This window comes from Passer domesticus, chromosome 2 (genome assembly GCF_036417665.1).
Source record: "Passer domesticus isolate bPasDom1 chromosome 2, bPasDom1.hap1, whole genome shotgun sequence".
In the NCBI taxonomy this organism is placed as follows: domain Eukaryota; kingdom Metazoa; phylum Chordata; class Aves; order Passeriformes; family Passeridae; genus Passer; species Passer domesticus.
Window position 1 is genome coordinate 2,715,369 of NC_087475.1, and position 17,109 is coordinate 2,732,477.

At 41.6% G+C, this 17,109-nt stretch overlaps 1 protein-coding gene across 1 annotated transcript; it reads right to left on the minus strand.

Annotated features, from left to right (window-relative positions):
* Positions 1–4,041: 4,041 nt before the first annotated feature.
* Positions 4,042–17,079, minus strand: LOC135291486 (uncharacterized). The gene is made up of 12 exons (XM_064405733.1): positions 16,670–17,079; positions 14,583–14,837; positions 14,024–14,136; positions 13,496–13,715; positions 13,169–13,321; positions 12,790–12,888; positions 11,802–12,044; positions 10,072–10,155; positions 9,188–9,300; positions 6,951–7,143; positions 6,296–6,433; positions 4,042–6,059 (listed from the first exon to the last, which is right to left on the minus strand). Exons 1-12 carry the CDS (start codon positions 16,803–16,805, stop codon positions 6,031–6,033), a joined length of 1,776 nt encoding a protein of 591 aa, XP_064261803.1. The 5' UTR covers positions 16,806–17,079; the 3' UTR covers positions 4,042–6,030.
* Positions 17,080–17,109: the final 30 nt, after the last annotated feature.

Genomic DNA, 17,109 nt, shown 5'->3' on the forward strand with positions numbered 1-17,109 from the left:
TGTGCAGCTCCCCTGGTGTGCCCAGGGTCACTTGCAGGATCTGTGTTGGAACCCAGGACATCTCTGTGGATGCCCTGGATGGCTCAAAGCCCTGGCAGGGGCTCAGAGACCCTGGCAGGAGGCCAAAGACACCTGGGAATTCGATCTTAACCCATGGAGCAAATTACTAACTTTGTATGAAGAATTACAAGTCACAAAGGCTGAAGTAGCATAACAGTAGTTGTCACAGGGTGAAAGGTGGAATTTTAAATAATTTTACTATGAGGATCTAGGGAGACAAGATGGAGGAATCTAGGTGTTCTGTCCTTCTTCCTTCTGCTTCCTAGCCTCCATGTTCTTGGTGATGGTGGCACTTTGGGATTGGTGTAGAGTAGAAAGGCACTGTCTAACAGAGGTGATGGGTATTGGGACATAACTGTAAATATCAAATACATATGTTATTGTATAAAAGACAACACCAGCCCCGTGGGCGGGAAGCGTGCCTCAGACCAACCTGCAGAACAGACCTTGGCAGGCCAGACAGAAAATGTTTTAGATAAGAAATAATCAACAACCTTGAGAACGACAGCCGAAGACTCCTGATTTCTTCTCAGACAGCTGGGATGGGGAAAAAGACTTTTAACACACCTCAGGATCATCTCAACCAGAGGGAACCCAAGAGATGTGCAGCTCCAAAGGTGTGTCCAGGGTCACCTGCAGGATGTGCAGCTCCCCTGGTGTGTAGGAATGTGCCCCTGAAGCTCAAAAGTTTCTCTCCTCCATTAGTTGAAGAGGCATTTCATAATACCTTAGAAACTTCACCTCAAACTAAGGAGAGCTAACTGGACAGAAGCCAAAAAGTCTTACCTAGGCAATTTACTAGGAAAAGAACTGAACAAAGGAACTAATCACTTTTGTGAGGTGTTTTACCAGGGGCAAGAACCTCTTGCACCTGGCTTGGTTTTTCTCTGTTATTTTGCCTTTTATTAAGCTTTTTTGTTTCCAACACTGCAACAGAAGCCATCCTGCTGATTTTATGCCTCCAAAGGTAGCTGAGCTATCTTGGGTGAGTAACAGACCTCCAAGAGCTTATGAGACCTGGCTCAAAGAGGCTCCTATTACTCTGGTGTGCCCAGGGTCACCTGCAGGATGTGCAGCTCTCTTGGTGTGCCAACCTCTCCAGAGCAATTAAACTCATTAATTCCCCAACTCTCAGGGCATCTCATGTGCTGGGGAAAAAGGCACGGCTCAAAGAGAGGACTGAAGTACACTTAAGCCATTGGAAGGAAGGAAGTTCCCAGGCTGCCCTGTGCTGAGCTGGAAATGGGTGAATTAGCGAAGATTTTGGTGCAAACAGGTCTTGGAGCAGCTGATGGCGGCACAGGGAGCGCTATCTGCTGGCTCCTGCTGCACAGTGCAGCTCTTTCTGGTCCCACACCTTCCTGGATGGAGAGTTTTCCATGTGTAATCAAGGTGTTGACAGGATTTATGGAGGCTTAGATGTGGTGTTATATTCCTTCAGCCTCATCTTTAAAAAAAAAATGTTTCTTTATGAAGCTGGAAGTTGAGAAGAAAGAATAACTGGCAGAGAGATAGCTTTGAAGTCAGCCCACTCATACATATCCCCTTTTCTAATTAATCCATTAAATATTTTTTGGTTGGCTGTGCACATCTGCTGTGGGATCCCACAGCTGCACTGACTCACTGCAGCAACTCAGCCAAACTGGGAGGGCACAGAAGTGCAGAAAACGAAGCTGAACTTGTCTTCTGTGAGTCCAGCGTTGGTGTGGGAAATGCCTCAACCACTGACAGGACCAAGCCACCCTAAAATCATTTTGAGTTGTTTCTAATCCTGCCTAACCTGTGTTGTGCTGCTGCCAGCACAGGATCATGGTGAGATTGGAACAGGGCATGTTCAACACCATCAACAACAGCTTAAATATCTCTAAATTAAAACATCAATTATTGCTATAGTTTTTGATCCAAATTCACAAGTATTCGTTATTTCATTTATTAATTTCTCTATTCAAGAAAAATAAATTTGTCCCCCACAGCAAGAGAAATGGAGACAGGTTTAAGCTACAGCTCAAAAGACCTTCAGTTTCTCAGGACAAATTTTAAGTGGGGCCATGGAACAGCAAAGTGGATGTGAGCTGGATAAATCCCAGTTTTCCACTGCAAGCTTTCTAACCAGAAGTTGAGCACAGCCCTAAATTTTTGGACTGTTTAGAAACTGAGTCCTTAAAAGAGCCAGTTAACACTGGAAACAATTGGCAGATGGGTGTGTTTATACACCAAAAAAAAAGTTTAAATCCAACTCCTTTTCAGCAGCAGCACAGTTTGGATCTGCTCAGAAAGGGAAAACTGGGTTTCCAGCAGGCAGATAAACCAGCTTGATCCATTCAGTGGTAGCTAAACAGGGATGTTATTGATTTAGGTCCCCAGAATGCAATGTCCTTGGACAGCCCAGCTCCCATAAAAGTGACTAAAATGACCCAGGTCTGCTTGGATTACCAACAGTAATATTTCTGTTCCTGGAAATTTTTTTTCCCTACTACTACACTTGGAAGCTGATGCCAGCAGGTTTTTTATTGCAGAGTCAATCATGAGGAGCAGCCACAGGCAGTGGTGAAGCCCTGCAGTGTCCAGGGCAGGGAATGTGGGCCTGGGGAGGGGGCTGGCTGATGCCTCAGCAGGTCCTGCCTGTTCCCTGGCCCCAGCTGCCAGACCCAAATCCCCCAGCTCCTTTTCCCAGGCTGTGCTGAGGGCACACAAGCACTCCTTAGGCTGTAGGTCAGTGTGTTCTTGGGATGTCCTGAAGTGCTACAGCCCTTTCTTGCTGTTTGAGGAGAGGAAAACAAGCAGCTGCATTTGGGGAAGACACATTGCTATGCTTTCTGTGACTCTGACCCCTCTTGTTGCTGACTTGTGTCACTTGAGTGTCTTCAGACCCTTTAGTGTCTCACTCCAGTCTTTCTTCCAGCACGTGGCAGATCCAACACCCTGCAGAGGGAACTTCTGTCCCTGTGGCCTCCCTCTGTTGATCCCCAGTTCCTTCTGTTCCTGTGGCACCTGGCTTGTCACAGGCTGGGGGACAGCAGGGCAGACGTGGCATTCCCAGTGTTCCCCAGGCCAGCTTGGTTAAGTCTGAGAGCTTGTCCTGTTGCCTTCTCCTCCCTTTCAAGGTGTTAGTCCATCATGAGTCTACAATGACAGAGGCACTAAGGGAAATTCCTAGCACAGCCTAAATAATCTAAATTAGATAGAACATGGCAATTCCCCAGCCCAAATAATCTCAATTAGATAGAAAATGGCAACTCCCTAGCCTAAATAATCTCAATTAGATAGAACACGGCAATTCCCCAGCCCAAATAATCTCAATTAGATAGAAGATGGCAACTCCCCAGCCTAAACAATCTCAATTAGATAGAAGATGGCAAGTGCACAAGCTGCTCTTCCCGAGCTTGGCTTTTTCCAGTCCCAAACTGCCTGTGCCCTTTGGAATGCAGTGCAAATCTGGTCATGGTCCTGGTTCCAGAGCACCATGATTTTTTCATGCTCATGAAGAAAAAGGTTTTGGTTACTGACAGCAGCTGGAATAATAAATTGTGGAGAAGTGAAATTGCTGAAAAAAGTCAGCTGGAGACTTGAGTCTCAGCTCATCAGTTGCAATAGGAAGAGAACACAGCACTTCCTAAGGCCTTGGTAAAATCACAGCATGCAGGGAGGGATTGGTAGCTCAGGTTTTTCTGGATCATAGTGTCAGTCAGTCAGTTCCAGGAGAGAAAAAGCAAGTCTGAAACAGGCAAAATGCCTTTCTCACTCACAGACATCCTGACACACAAAAATGGAGGAATTGCTTAAATCCCACTGATTCCAACAGGAGGCAGCTGCCTCAATAAATGGAGTGTCTTATGCTCAGCCATTTATTTCTCTGAGAAGGGAATATGCATGAGGAGCCCTCTGAATGCTGTCTGGGAGCATTCCCAAATGTTCCTCTGTGGAAAGGGGAGGTCTGGCTTGTTCTGCTCTAATTTTCATAGAGTCCTCAGAGCCTAGACTACACACTGTGATAGTAGGGGGTTTTATTGAAGTAGAAGGTAAAAAAAGGATAGATTCACTAGATCTTCTCTCTTGTTTGATTTAGCTCCAAGAGATCATCCTTCTATGTAATCATACCAAGGTCAGCTCTGTTGTTGACTACACTGGCCACCCTCTCCCCTCCTGCAGGTAGAAGTGGCTCCAAATTGCATGACAAAACAAGAACAGCAGATTCCTTCGGAATGCACCATTGTAAAAATAAAGATTTTATTTGTTAAGCATATTTGAGAAAATTGTTTAATATACCACTTTTTTTTTTTCCCCAAAGACATTAAATACATTTTGCATGAACAGTCCCAGGATTGTTCAAGCCTGCTGTACATTAACACTATTTACCACTATTTACAAGGACATCAGAAAGGTTTACTGACAATGAGGATTTGCTATTCAAAGTAGATCCCTCAAAACAGAAATAAAAGAGTATTAACATAACTGAGAACATTCACTTGTATTTTCAACAGAGCTCCCTGGAGAACTTTTATTTACTGACAGAATACATTGTTGAGTGACTGCTCAGTGAGCAGAACACCAGTAGCTATATTTAAAAGCCACAAAATATAAGTTTAACAAATACTAATCACTCTCTCCCCATCAGTGAGGTGTCTGTGACTCCACACCCCAAATCTTAATCAGGACAGACAAGTTGACCCTACATGGAAGGAAAGGGAGAGCAAGGCATGCAAGACCCTGTTTCATAGGTCCCTGCTACTAAAAATAATATTCCAGACAGGGTCCTCAGCAGGGCTGTCCCAGGAGCTGTGTTACAGCACAGGGAAGGAGGGATGAGAAGAATGAATGTGGCTGCACAGGGAGCAGAGCAGAGCTGCTTGTGCACCTCCACTCTGCTTGTGCTGCAGTTCTGGCACCAATGTACTCTGATCTGTGCCAAATAACCTAATCCCCAAAAACCAGGGGTGTTCAGGGGCTGTGAGCCAGGGCCTCAGCATCATGGGTTAATACTCAGTGCCTCAACAGGAATTCCAAACGTAGGCAGACTGGCAAAATATACAGATACAGGGAGAGCTGGTTTGAAGTAAAACTCATAAATCCTGCTGGAAATGTGTGCAGCAGTAAACTGCCCCTCTGTCATCTGCTCAGCACATTCCAAGCAGGAAAAACTGCACCACAGCAGAAACAGAACTTCACCAGGACTGCAGTGAAGAGTGGTGGGAAATGGTAAAAGTCATTTCTTCTAATTGCTCTAAAGCAAATAGAAGAAATCTGAAGCAAGGTCTGCTCCAATGCCACAGGAGCTGCTTCTGTTGGGCTGGACTCTACTTTGGGATTATAAAGAGCAGGACAAAATTGCACTATATGGCATCCTTGCTCAGCCAACCATTTTTGACAGGCAAAAATAGGTGAGTAAAATACTTTTGGCTCAAATTAACCTAATGTTTGCCTTCCCCACCTCTGAGACTATGCTGTGAAAGCACAGCTGTATTTAGCATGCTGTACATTTGACACATATAAGCAGTTATTTCTTCATAGCCCAGCAATTAAAGAAACCTTGAACTCAGAAGCCTCCAAATCAAGTTTCTGTTTCACCAGACTTCTACAGCAAGTGCATATAACTGAGATGTATCCCATTTTGCTCCAAATTCCTAATCAAGCTGCATATGCTGGAACGCTAATTACCCTGGGCTCATTCTGCAGTCACAGGAGAGAAAAAGGCATATATATATATGTATATAATTTTATACAATTATAAAAGTCTCAGGAGAGGTGAATCACCCTTGGGCAAGTGCACAAAACTCAACAGGATGACTCTGGGCTCAGCTGAGCATTCAGGTGACCTGCCACAGCTACCAGGCTCAGGCACCCTCTTTTCAGTGTCACCTAAATACAGTATTGAGTGGTTTGGGTCTTGTCTCTCTAGATTGCCAGTGTTAAGAGTCATTGCAGTACCTACAGGGGATAGGCTGAAGAGAAGTTTCTTTGTTCCTCACTCTATCACGTGTACAATGGGGAAAATTCCATACCTGTTTAAAGGAAGATTCATTAGGTGTTGTTAGAAGCTCAGGAGTTTGGCAATGGACATTGGGAAGGAAAGGGTGGCATTATCCTAAATTATTATACACAATTAACATTGAAATATAAGATAAATATATTAATTTTCTGCCTTGGCCAAAATATTTAAGCGAAACAGATGGTTTATCTTATAAGTGCTTGTAGACACACATTCCGATGAGTCCTGAGGGTTCAACCAAGTATTTACCTGATCTTCTCCTCACACAGATGTAAAACAGTATTGCCAGCAGAATCAGCACTAATGCCACTCCAAGTAAAACTCCAAGGACAATCACTGCTACTCTCCAGGAGGAGCTGTTGTCAGTTGATGACTGAACAGCCAGAGCTGGAAATTTAAAGCACATTTTAAGAATGTTAGCTAGAAACAGTAAAAAAGTGGGTGTAAGAAATCCTGGAGCCCTAAGTGACAGCTGTGTTTTGCTGCTTGGCAGCTTTGAAACTTTTGAATAATATTGAAAATGTGTTTGTATGTGGTGAAGATTTGTTAACTAGAAATCTTTTATGAGGGCCCTTGTGATCTCTTGGTGACACCCATAAACAGCTGCTCTGAGGATTTGCTGGATGGAATGGTGCAACTTGAGAGTCTTTGGATCCTTTAGTGTGAAGAGAACCTTTGAGTCTGGAACTGGGTATGTGTAATGACTCTTTAAAATAGGTCCATAATCTGTATTAAATCACTATATGTTCAGTGAATGTTTAAACATTCTAACAAACATTTAAACAAACTAACTATTTGAATCTCTTAAAAGAGAGAAGTTAATTTATCATCTTAATTAAACAGCAGTAGATCTGACCCTTTAATCCCCACACCATTTCAGAGAAGCTCTTTCAGCATCACTTACTTTGCACTTCAACTTGGCTCCCAAACTCCCTCCTTAACACATTACTGAGGCGGGTCTGTATATCACCCACATCCGTGGCTTCTTCTTTTGGCAGCAGAAAGAGAAAATCAGCAATCACACTGCCAGGTCTGAAGTCCAGCACAAAAATGTCAGAGTGGTCATTGCCCAGTTCAGCGTGCATTGCTTTAACAACCTGTGCAAGGTGAAATTGATATTTATTCCACTTGTCAGTCAGCTGAGGCAGAGCAGGAGCACACACATCAGGGTATTCAATTTCCCTCACTTACTACTCTTTCAAGGTAATTGCTTTGGGATAACAAATAAAAAAAACTCAATGGAAGAGGATTCACATTGTCTGTGATTGAAAATGTGAAATCTGAGTTTGACTTCCAAAGCTCCAATCTGTTTAGCTAGTTGTCAATGAATAATGCATTAAAACAAGTTCTCCTCCTCCACAAACCCATATGGGACCCCGACTGTACAAAATTTGGGATCTACAAAGAGCACCCAATATTTCCAAAGTGATGTTCAGTGTCCCCTGACTTTTTTTAACATGTGCCACTAAACTTCAAGCGTGGTCCTGCACACACTACCAGCACAGAACTTCATGTGAGAGTTTTAAAATTTATTTTTGTCACCAGATTTTCAAAGTCATGACATTACAGAATACCTTTGCAAAGAGAGACAAGGGTGTGATTTGCCTCTCAATCATTCTGGCATAAACCAAGTGTATTCCTGTGACATCAATCAAAATCAAATTAATTACACTGATATCTCCAAAAGTAGTCTTGCTTAGTGCTTTCATATGGATACAAAGCAAGAACAAGCAGTCTCCTTTTTAAAGTAAGACTGGTTGAAATGTTTTTGTCAGGACTGATCTTTTCAGAAAATTAGGTATTTGATTCAACCCACTAAGAGAAGCTATCTTCTCCCTGTGGATAAATATGGTATTTTACCTGAAAAGTCTGAAAGATTACTATTTTTCGAAGATGATAACAAGCCTTGCTCTGAGTCACTGCTCAGTTTTCTGCCTCCATCTTTATTATGGAATAAACCCCCCACCCCAAACTTTACATCCCTTTAAGTTCTTTGGCCAGAGGCTCCAAAAATTATTTTCTTTTCCTCGCCTTGATGAGCAGTCTAGATAGGAAACCTGACTTACGCAGGCAAAAGTGTAACATTTCAAAGCTACAACTACAGAGTGGAAGTACTGTGGAATATAAAAGAAATAGTTCAACATTCAAATTGGGGAAAAAAAATCCAATAGAGAAATTGTCTATATTTTCAGCCATGTTAGTACAGCCTCTCTTTGATTTTGCCATTTTTTTGAAGAAAAGCTGACACTTTGCATGAGGTAAAAGCTTATTAAAAGCCAGTAAAGGAATTCCTGCTGCGTTCAGTCAGGTTGGAGGAAACCTTTTACATCCACTAAAATAAATTTTCTATCCATGAAGTGGAGATGTTAGCAGTCATAAGACAAGGTTACCTCCGAGTTGGCGTGGTGAGAACAAATTAATTACTGCTTTTGAAATCTGTAGAGTTTCTCAGCAGAAGGGTATGATCATCACACTAAAATTAGCTGTGCTAGTTATTTAAAGCAGTCTACCCCAATCTGACAGTAGATTTACCTTTCCAGCAGGTTTATATACATCAGGATTCCTGAGAGGTGTTGAAATTATTAGGGTTTTTTTTTTTTAACATGCTGCTAAAGACAGTTGAGTGGCAGACTGATGCTTCTGCCTGTCACCATTACTAGCTCAAAGCTTCCACTTTCTCTCCTCATTTTCCCCCTGATACTTTGCCCAATCCTGCAACCACTTCCATGAGGTGACTTGCCAATAATCCATGTATTGCCAATTACAGGACACACTTGCAAAGTTTTCATGTTTCCAAATCTGTGCTGAAATGCTGGTTTTGAGTAACTCCCTTTTTTTTTTGGCTCCACAGGCACCAGTTTAGTGAAGTGGGAGAAAATAAACAGAACGGGATGTTCCTCACAAAAATAGAATTTTAAAGTGCCTTTCACTAAATAACTTCAATTTGAGGATGGCTTAGGGAATATAGCCCTCCTCACTGGACAAGCTCTCTGTCCTTGGCAGATTTTTGTGCTTCCTGTACTGCTTTTTCTTTTTCACCTGTCAGAGTCCTGATTTAACAATGAATGTAGGAGACTAAGGCTGCTAATCACAAGCCTTTCTGCAGTTCATTCATTGACAAAGAAGATTGCATCAACTTACCTTTGCTTTGAAACTTTCAGACCTTTTTATGTAGTCATCACTCTCAGAGTTATAAAGTGTATTACTAAATGTCTCGTTTTTTAACCTAACACTGCAGGCAAACGCTTGGTTATCTGGAAAAAAAATAAAAAAAAGAAGAAACAATTAGGCGAATGCCAGGATTACCTCCACAATTGGTCTTTGGACTTTATTATCACATGTATTTATAATATGAATTGATAAAACCAGAAAATATTATTATTATTATTGTTATTATTTTTATTGTTGTTGCTGTTATTGTTATTGATATTAATATTACTATTACCATTACTATTAATATTGATATTTGTATTAACATTAATATTAATGTTAATATTAATATTATTTATTATTATAGTGATAATAACAATCATAATAATGATGATGATAATAATAATAATTTTTAAAGTGTATCATGTGTGTCTAATGCAGTGGCTTTGGAACCTTCAGAGCTGAATCTCTCCAAGTCTGTCAGCCATCACAATCCTCACGAACTGTATTATTCCTGTATTATTTAGGGTGCATCCCACTCCCTAATTCACCAGCCACTCTCCCATTGATTCCAGCAGAAGTAACACCAGTCTGTTAGACTCTGCAAGGCTCTGAGTTTAAATCCTCCTGAGTAGGTGGATGAGCCCCGAGCCAAAAGAAGAAAGCTTTACATAGAAAAGTCCAGACTAAAATAGAGCTGGAAGCTGACACTGAAGTTTGATGGAGGCAGCTTCTTCACTAAAGAAGTGTGAACTTCAGATGCTGTGTGAACTGACAAAATAAAGCAGATGGCAAAATACTCCTGGGAGATACTATATTGTGAAATAATACCCTGTAGTTATGGATAAACAAATGTTAAGGTTCTATAAACTTACTTGAGCACACAATATCTTTTAAGTCAGAACAGCCAGTACTTTGTGCTAAACAAAACTCAGGTCTTCTGAAACAGGAACCAGAATCTGAAAAATAAATGTGAAAATCAAGATAATCACTTCTGTGCATGCATTAGTAATGCTAATAAGAAAATTATGGAATAGGTGAAAGTCTTTCATTGTGGCCAAGGAGTCACCTAAGCAGCAGTTCCTTTGGCCCAGTGAGAACTTAGAATTGGAAATTATAAAATTGGAGCATATCAAAAGAGAGGCAGGTGGTGGGTGGGTAGGTGGTATTTGAGAACTCACTGAAATAGCATTGAGAACTCTGATTTCTTATGAGAGCTAAAGATATAGGTTGTGCTATTACGTGCTTGTACAACTCAGGTAAGCTAGATGGAGTTTTACGAAGTAAAAGTCACCTGCAATTTATTTTGGAAAAAGATATGCATCACGGAGTCTCAAAACCTCAGTATGTTTGTCTGGATTTGCTAATCTGAATTATTTATGAGGGGTCAAAACCCATTAAAGGCTGGTATAGCAGGTTTTATGTGGTTAGCTCATTGGATTATATCTCCAGTTCTCATAGAATTGAACATAATCTCTAAGTTCACATGAAATATGGATCACTTGGTTTTATTGCTCTTTTTAATTAGCTTACAAACAATTTTCTGGTAGGGCAAATGGCTCCAGGTTGCAAAAGGAAACAATTTTTTATTTTTCTTGAATAGTGAAAATAATAAATGAAAGCCAGTGGACTGAAGAATTGAAAGGTTTCAATGGAAATAATGATAAGAATTCCTTGGCTTTGTGGTCCTAAAGACTGAGAGAGAGGGTAAGTCCATCAGAAGGAACCCCACAGACCACTGCCAAAATAATTGCCCTAGAAAGGTTTTGAGAATAATCAGACAATCCATTAGAGAACTCAAAAAAGGATTGCAACAAGGACATTCATGTTTTAGAGGTCAAGAAATGCTGGAAGAAACTAACGACTGCCAAAAGTCAAGTTACATCTTTCAAGTGATATAAAAAGAAATTGTGAGCACTTTCTCAGCCACTGGGAAAGAATGATAAAGTGCAGCACAGTTTTATCAAACGTGGATCATGCCAAAATAACCCAGTGGCTTCCTTTGACAGGCTGACTTTTAGATCTCTCCCAGTGATGGAGAAGCAGCAGTACACAGTGCCAAGTGGTAATTTGTTTAGTGGAAAAAGTTTTTCTAAAGGAATTGGCTAAGGGGGAGATGCCAATGGGGAGTTTTAAAAGGAGAAACCTTGATTTGGAGGGATATTATGGGTCATGTTCCTTCAGAATCAGTTTTAGTACAGAGACACAATTAAACTGTTTGCCTTAATGTCTATAACCTAGGATTAAATTTAAAAGGTAACAATGACAATTAAGGACTGCCTGTATTCACAAAAGCATGTAGAACCTAAACTTCACACTACCACAATATTTTCTGGTAAATTTACAACCAAAACATCCTGACTTCTGTACAGAATTATCTGGCTCAATAATCCGACATGATCAGAAATTTTACAGAGCAAGCTCTTACTCTTGCAAATTCCTGTTTGATTCAAGCACTGCCGTCCAAGTAAGGGGATGAGTCAAATAAATAAAAAAAAACCTTGCAGGAATAAGAGTATATGAGATCAAATCCAGATCACATGGCAACAAGATACTGTGAGTTTATATTAATTAAGAAGAGGTGCCAGGGTGATGGAGGGGATACCTGTTCGGACAGTGACTGAAGCAGGATTGTTCTCAGCACAGGATGACAGGGCCACAGAAATGGTGTACACATGGCCAGGAAGCAGGTTTTTAAACACAGCTTTTGTCTCGTTTGTAGTCATTGTATGAATCTCCTTTCCATCCTTGACAGAGATGTTGTAGAGGCTGCCTTTGCTGCTGCTGCTGCTCCAGCTGAGCTGTATTTCTTCTTCAGTCACATTCTGAACTTTGATGGACACTGTCACTGCAAAGTGGGAAAGTTTAATACAGCTGAGAGCAGCTCATTTCACTTCTGCAATTCTACGCATTTATTATTGAAGAAAAAAATACTAATGAAACCAGTATAAACTCTTGTGTGTTTTTTGGAGCTGATTTCAGTTTTCCACCTCATTCTCCCAAAAGAGCAGAAGTGAACTATTTGCTCTACAGTCAGAAACCATACATTCATGTACTTTGTTTGATGGCTCCAAAACACAAATGGGAGACATTCTGCTTGCTCCTTGCCTTTGTAACTGCAGGCAAAGTGTGGTAAATGGTCAGAATTGTACAATGTTGCTTTTAGATAATAGAGAATTGATGAGGCTGATTGAGAAAAACATGAGCATTCTGAAGTGGACTGATATTAGACTCATCCTGATATCCTCAGGCAGATGGATTTTTAAAATACCACCAGGAAAACCCAAGTCCAGGGCAGTAGAGAGGCATTTATTAAATGTGCTTCATAATAGGATTAAGAAAACTCACCTATCACAGTGGTTTATGCCTGCAAGCAGTGAATATTTACTGGGTCCAGGAGAGCTTTACCAAGATGTAGAAACTGCCTTGATTTATATTTGCATAATTATGCATTTTTAGTGATTTTATCAGACTTCCCTTTCTGAAATTATATCCAGGGATTTTACCTCACAGCTCATATGACCAATGAACAAGAATATTGTGTCTAATTGGATAATTTTCATTCTACTATTCGGTATCAAATATTTACTTACTGCAAGGTGCTGACGCAAATGTGGTAGTGAAAACGGAATTAGATGTAGTTCCTGTAAATCCAGTTGTATTGGTTTTTGGAGGGACTGAAGTTGTGTGTTCTGTGAAATAGAAATTTGGAGGCAGTGAGTACAATTTATCTAGAAGTTGACGAAGTTTGTGCTTCTTATTTTCATAAACAACTTTCCAAAAACAAGCCCAGAAAACATTCTTCTTTTGCTTGCCTAAATATTTAAGCATGGTACCACACAAAATCCAATCCCTCCAAGGCTAGTGTACATAATTATAGTAAGATATAAGGAGGGTCAGGGTCAGAAAACACAGTATAAGCAATTATTTTAAGGTTTGGGTTGGGTTTTTAAATTTATATAAAGCAGTTACGTGAAGGTAGATCCTGGTGACAAACTCTCCCTGGAACTTGAGGACTTGTGTCAGTGAATCCTTTGTTGCACTGGCAGGAATAAGTTGCTCCTTCAGCAGTGCAGGCAGCATTTTTGTCACAGTCATTTAAACCTGGCTGACAGCTGTTTCTTGCTATAGTGGAGTTAAACAAAACAGAAGAAGAACAAAGGTTTAAGTCAGTATTGGAAAAAGAGATAAACCAAGTACCATTTGCCTTTCCCCACCCAAATGCCCTTTCACCAGATGTTGCCATCAGTGAAAAACACACACCACTGCTTAAATTCACAGTGATGAACAAATTCATACCTTCTATAAAAGTCTTTTTAAGATCAACTTTAAATACTGTGCTCCTGTTAAGGGCCTCTGTAAAAGCATCTGAAATCTCTGATTTTGTTATATTTTGTCCAACATCCAACACGATCTTAAAGATCACAATCACACTGCCATTCTTGATGCTATTAATTACAATACGTATTTTTGTTCCATTTTTTAATTCTTGTATCTTCTGTGGCAGATGTTGGGTTGTCTGCAAGGTAAAAGGTTTAAGTTAGTGTCTATTTTTCTTCTTGAACATATAGCAATATGCTAGCCATAATTCAATTAAAAGCAGCTCTCATGGTAGGAGAATATCTATAACTTCCAGACAGAATTTCATTTAAATCAGGGCCTTGGAGGAAAATATAAATGAAAAATGACTTCTGCTTCATTGCTAACCATCACATAATCTTTTCCACCCACATTTAAGATATTCATACCCAGATCCTCATGATTATTTACATTAGGAAAAACTCAGCGAAAAATAAAATTTTAGTTTAGAACTTCTAAGCAAAATACCTCCATAATGAACTTCTTTTCAAACTCCTTAAATTCTGTACTGGATTTGTTCTCATATCCAGCCTTGAAATTTTCACTGATAATCCTAGTGGTTCCATTGTAGACTTCAGCAGCTGTGAACATATGAAAGAATAACCATGAAAAAATGAATTTATTGTTTAAAAATGGTTTCCACTGTAGACTCCAGCAGCTGTGAACACATGAAAGAATAACCAGAAAAAAAAAATGAAGTTATTGTTTAAAAATGGTTTCCCAGCTAAGTAAGGCTTGAGAATTAAAGTGCATGGAGCTGGGAGGGGCTAGAACATTGAACCAGTGTGGTTCTAGCTCAGTAAAGTCTTGGATTTGGCAGGAGAGTGAGTCTCTGGATCACTTTTTCCCCATTAAAAAAATAGTAGTCTGACTTTAAATTTCTGAAAGTTTGGCCTCCTTTTGCCTATTCATTTCAATATGTAGCTTGTTCATGTCGAGGTAGATGCTCGGTGTAAAAGGGCTTCATGTTCAGGCCATGAATGTGTTAGCTTGCAAACAGAAAAAGAAACAATTCCAGAGGAAATACCTGTCTGAACCGTCAGGGAGGCGTTGACATTCTTAGAGCAAGCTGAAACACCCACGGATATTTGGTACTGATGAGCAGAAAGCAGATTTTCAAACGCAGTGCTCGTTTCATTTAGGATCCTCTCATCCACTCCTCCTGGTTTTCCCAGCAGCCGCACTCTGTAAGGACTGTCTGCTGTGCCACCTTGAGGCCTCCAGCTGAACTGGATCGTTCTGCTGGTCACCTTCTGCAGCTGGATGGACAAAGTGATGGGAGCTGAAAAGCAAAAAAGGAAATTGGTGTGAAACACGCCCTTACAGTCTGTGTGTCTTCAAGGAACAGTGTTAATGGGAAACTGACAGCCTAGGGAAATATTGAAATCTCTGCAATGTTTTTATAAAGATATGAAACATAGAATTATATCACAAAATCACAGAATGGATTGGAAGGGACCTTAAAAATCATCTCATTCCACCCCCTGCCATGGGCAGGGACACCTTCCACTGTCCCACGTTGCTCCAAGCCCTGTCCAGCCTGGCTTTGAATACCTCCAGGGATGGGGCATCCACAACTTCTCTGGCCAGCCTGTGCCAAGGCCTCCCCACCCTCACAGGGAAGAATTTCTTCCTATTATTTACTCTAGCCCTACCCTATTTCAGTTAAAAGCTGTTTGTCCTGTCACTACGTGTGTGCCCCTGCACAAAGTCCCTCTTGTAGGTCCCCTCTAGGCACTGGAAGGTTCTAAGGTCTCCCCAGAGCCTTCTCGAGGGTGAACAACACCAACTCTTTCAGCCTGTCTCCATTGCAGAGGTGCCCCAGCCCTCTGAGCATCTTTGTGACCTCTTCTGGACGTCCTCCAGCAGCTCCACATCTTTCCATGTTGAGAACTCTGGGGCTGGAGGCAGCTCTGCAGGTGAGGTCTCACCTGAGCAGGGCAGAGGGAAGAATCCTCCCCTCCCCTGATGCTCGCAGTGCTTTGGATGCAGCCCAGGGCACCTTTGGCTTTTTAGGCTGTGGGGGCACGTGGCTAAGCCATGCCAAGCTTTTCCTCCACCAGCACCCCCAAGTCCTTCTCCTCAGAGCTGCTCTCAGTCCGTTCATGCCCAGCCTGTGTTTGTGCCCAGGGGGGCACCTCTGAAACCCGTCCTGGTCCCTCTGGATGCCATCCCTTCCCTCCACTGTGTCAACTGCACCTCACAGTGTGGTGGCACCAGGGAATTTGCTGAGGGTGCCCTCAATCCCTCTGTCAGCATCACCCACAAAGACATTGAACAGCCCCAGGCCCAGGAGTGACCCCTGAGCAGCCACTTGACATTGGGCTGTCCTTGGCCATGGAGCCATTGTCAAAGACCAAGCTGCTCTTATTGTGTGTGTGCACATCTCCTGCTGCACTCCATGAACACCATGACTCCAGACCAGGGATGGATCAACCCCTTGGACTAACAGATCTTGAAGAATTCTTGTATGCTCTAAAAATGGAAGTCATGCCGCCTTTGGGTTTTTTTGGGTGCAGAGTACAAAAAGGCTACATTCTCCTCTTTTCCATCTTTGCTTTACTTTTTTATCCATAGAAAAATGATGAAAGGTTCATTACTGTGTATTCTTTGAATATGGGCAGATAGCTCTTTGACAAAAAATTAAAGATACAGTAGAGAAGAATTAGTACTGAAACAAGTGAGAATCAAATTAGCAAAAAAAATTCAGCTGGATTCTCCCAATGAAGGAACTGCCTCTAGCATTCTGTAAAAGGAAATTTCAAGACCAAAATCAACAAAACCAATAAAAACCAATAAAAACCAATAGAAACCAATAAAAATTCCTATTGACATAACTTGGCCTATGCAGCATAACTACAAAGCATTTTACCCCTGTGGCACTGCCTAACACAAGGTGTGTCATTTCAAAAGCAACTCCAGACAGGAACTGCAGCTTTTCAGAAAACAGATGGATGCAGGGATTCATATTCCTGGATTAAATTCCCATATTTAAAAAAAACATTGTAAAAAGCTCAAATTCCAACCAAAAATAACAGTAATGAAAGAAAATTATACTCAATTCTTCCGAAAATAGAGCAAAATAAATTTAGTATCATGTGTTAAAATACTCACAGCAAGTCTTAGTAAAAGAAGGATGAACAGATGTTGATATACTGAGGTTGGTCGTGGATGGGGTTGCCAAGGATGTGGAAGGGAGGGAATGGGAGGTGTTGGCAGTGGGCTCAGTTGTTGTGTCCCCCTGGTACATGGTGGAACTCTGCCATTCTCCAGGAGGAGTCGTGGCACTGCTGCCTGCAGAGGCTGTGGCTGCGGAGGGCGAGGGGCTCCCCGTGGGAGGTGAAGTGACTGTCACCTCCCCTGGGGACTGTCCCTGGGCTGTGGAGGAGTGCTGAGGTGCTGGTGTCCCCGTGCTGCTGCCTGGTGTGGATGAACGGCTGGGTGCAGTGGTTTCTGAGGCAGAAGCCACTGGGTTGGTGCTGGCCGTGCTGGGAGCTGGGCTGGCTGTCGCCTGCTCTGCTGTCACAGTGTCTGACCCCACGTCTGTAACACCA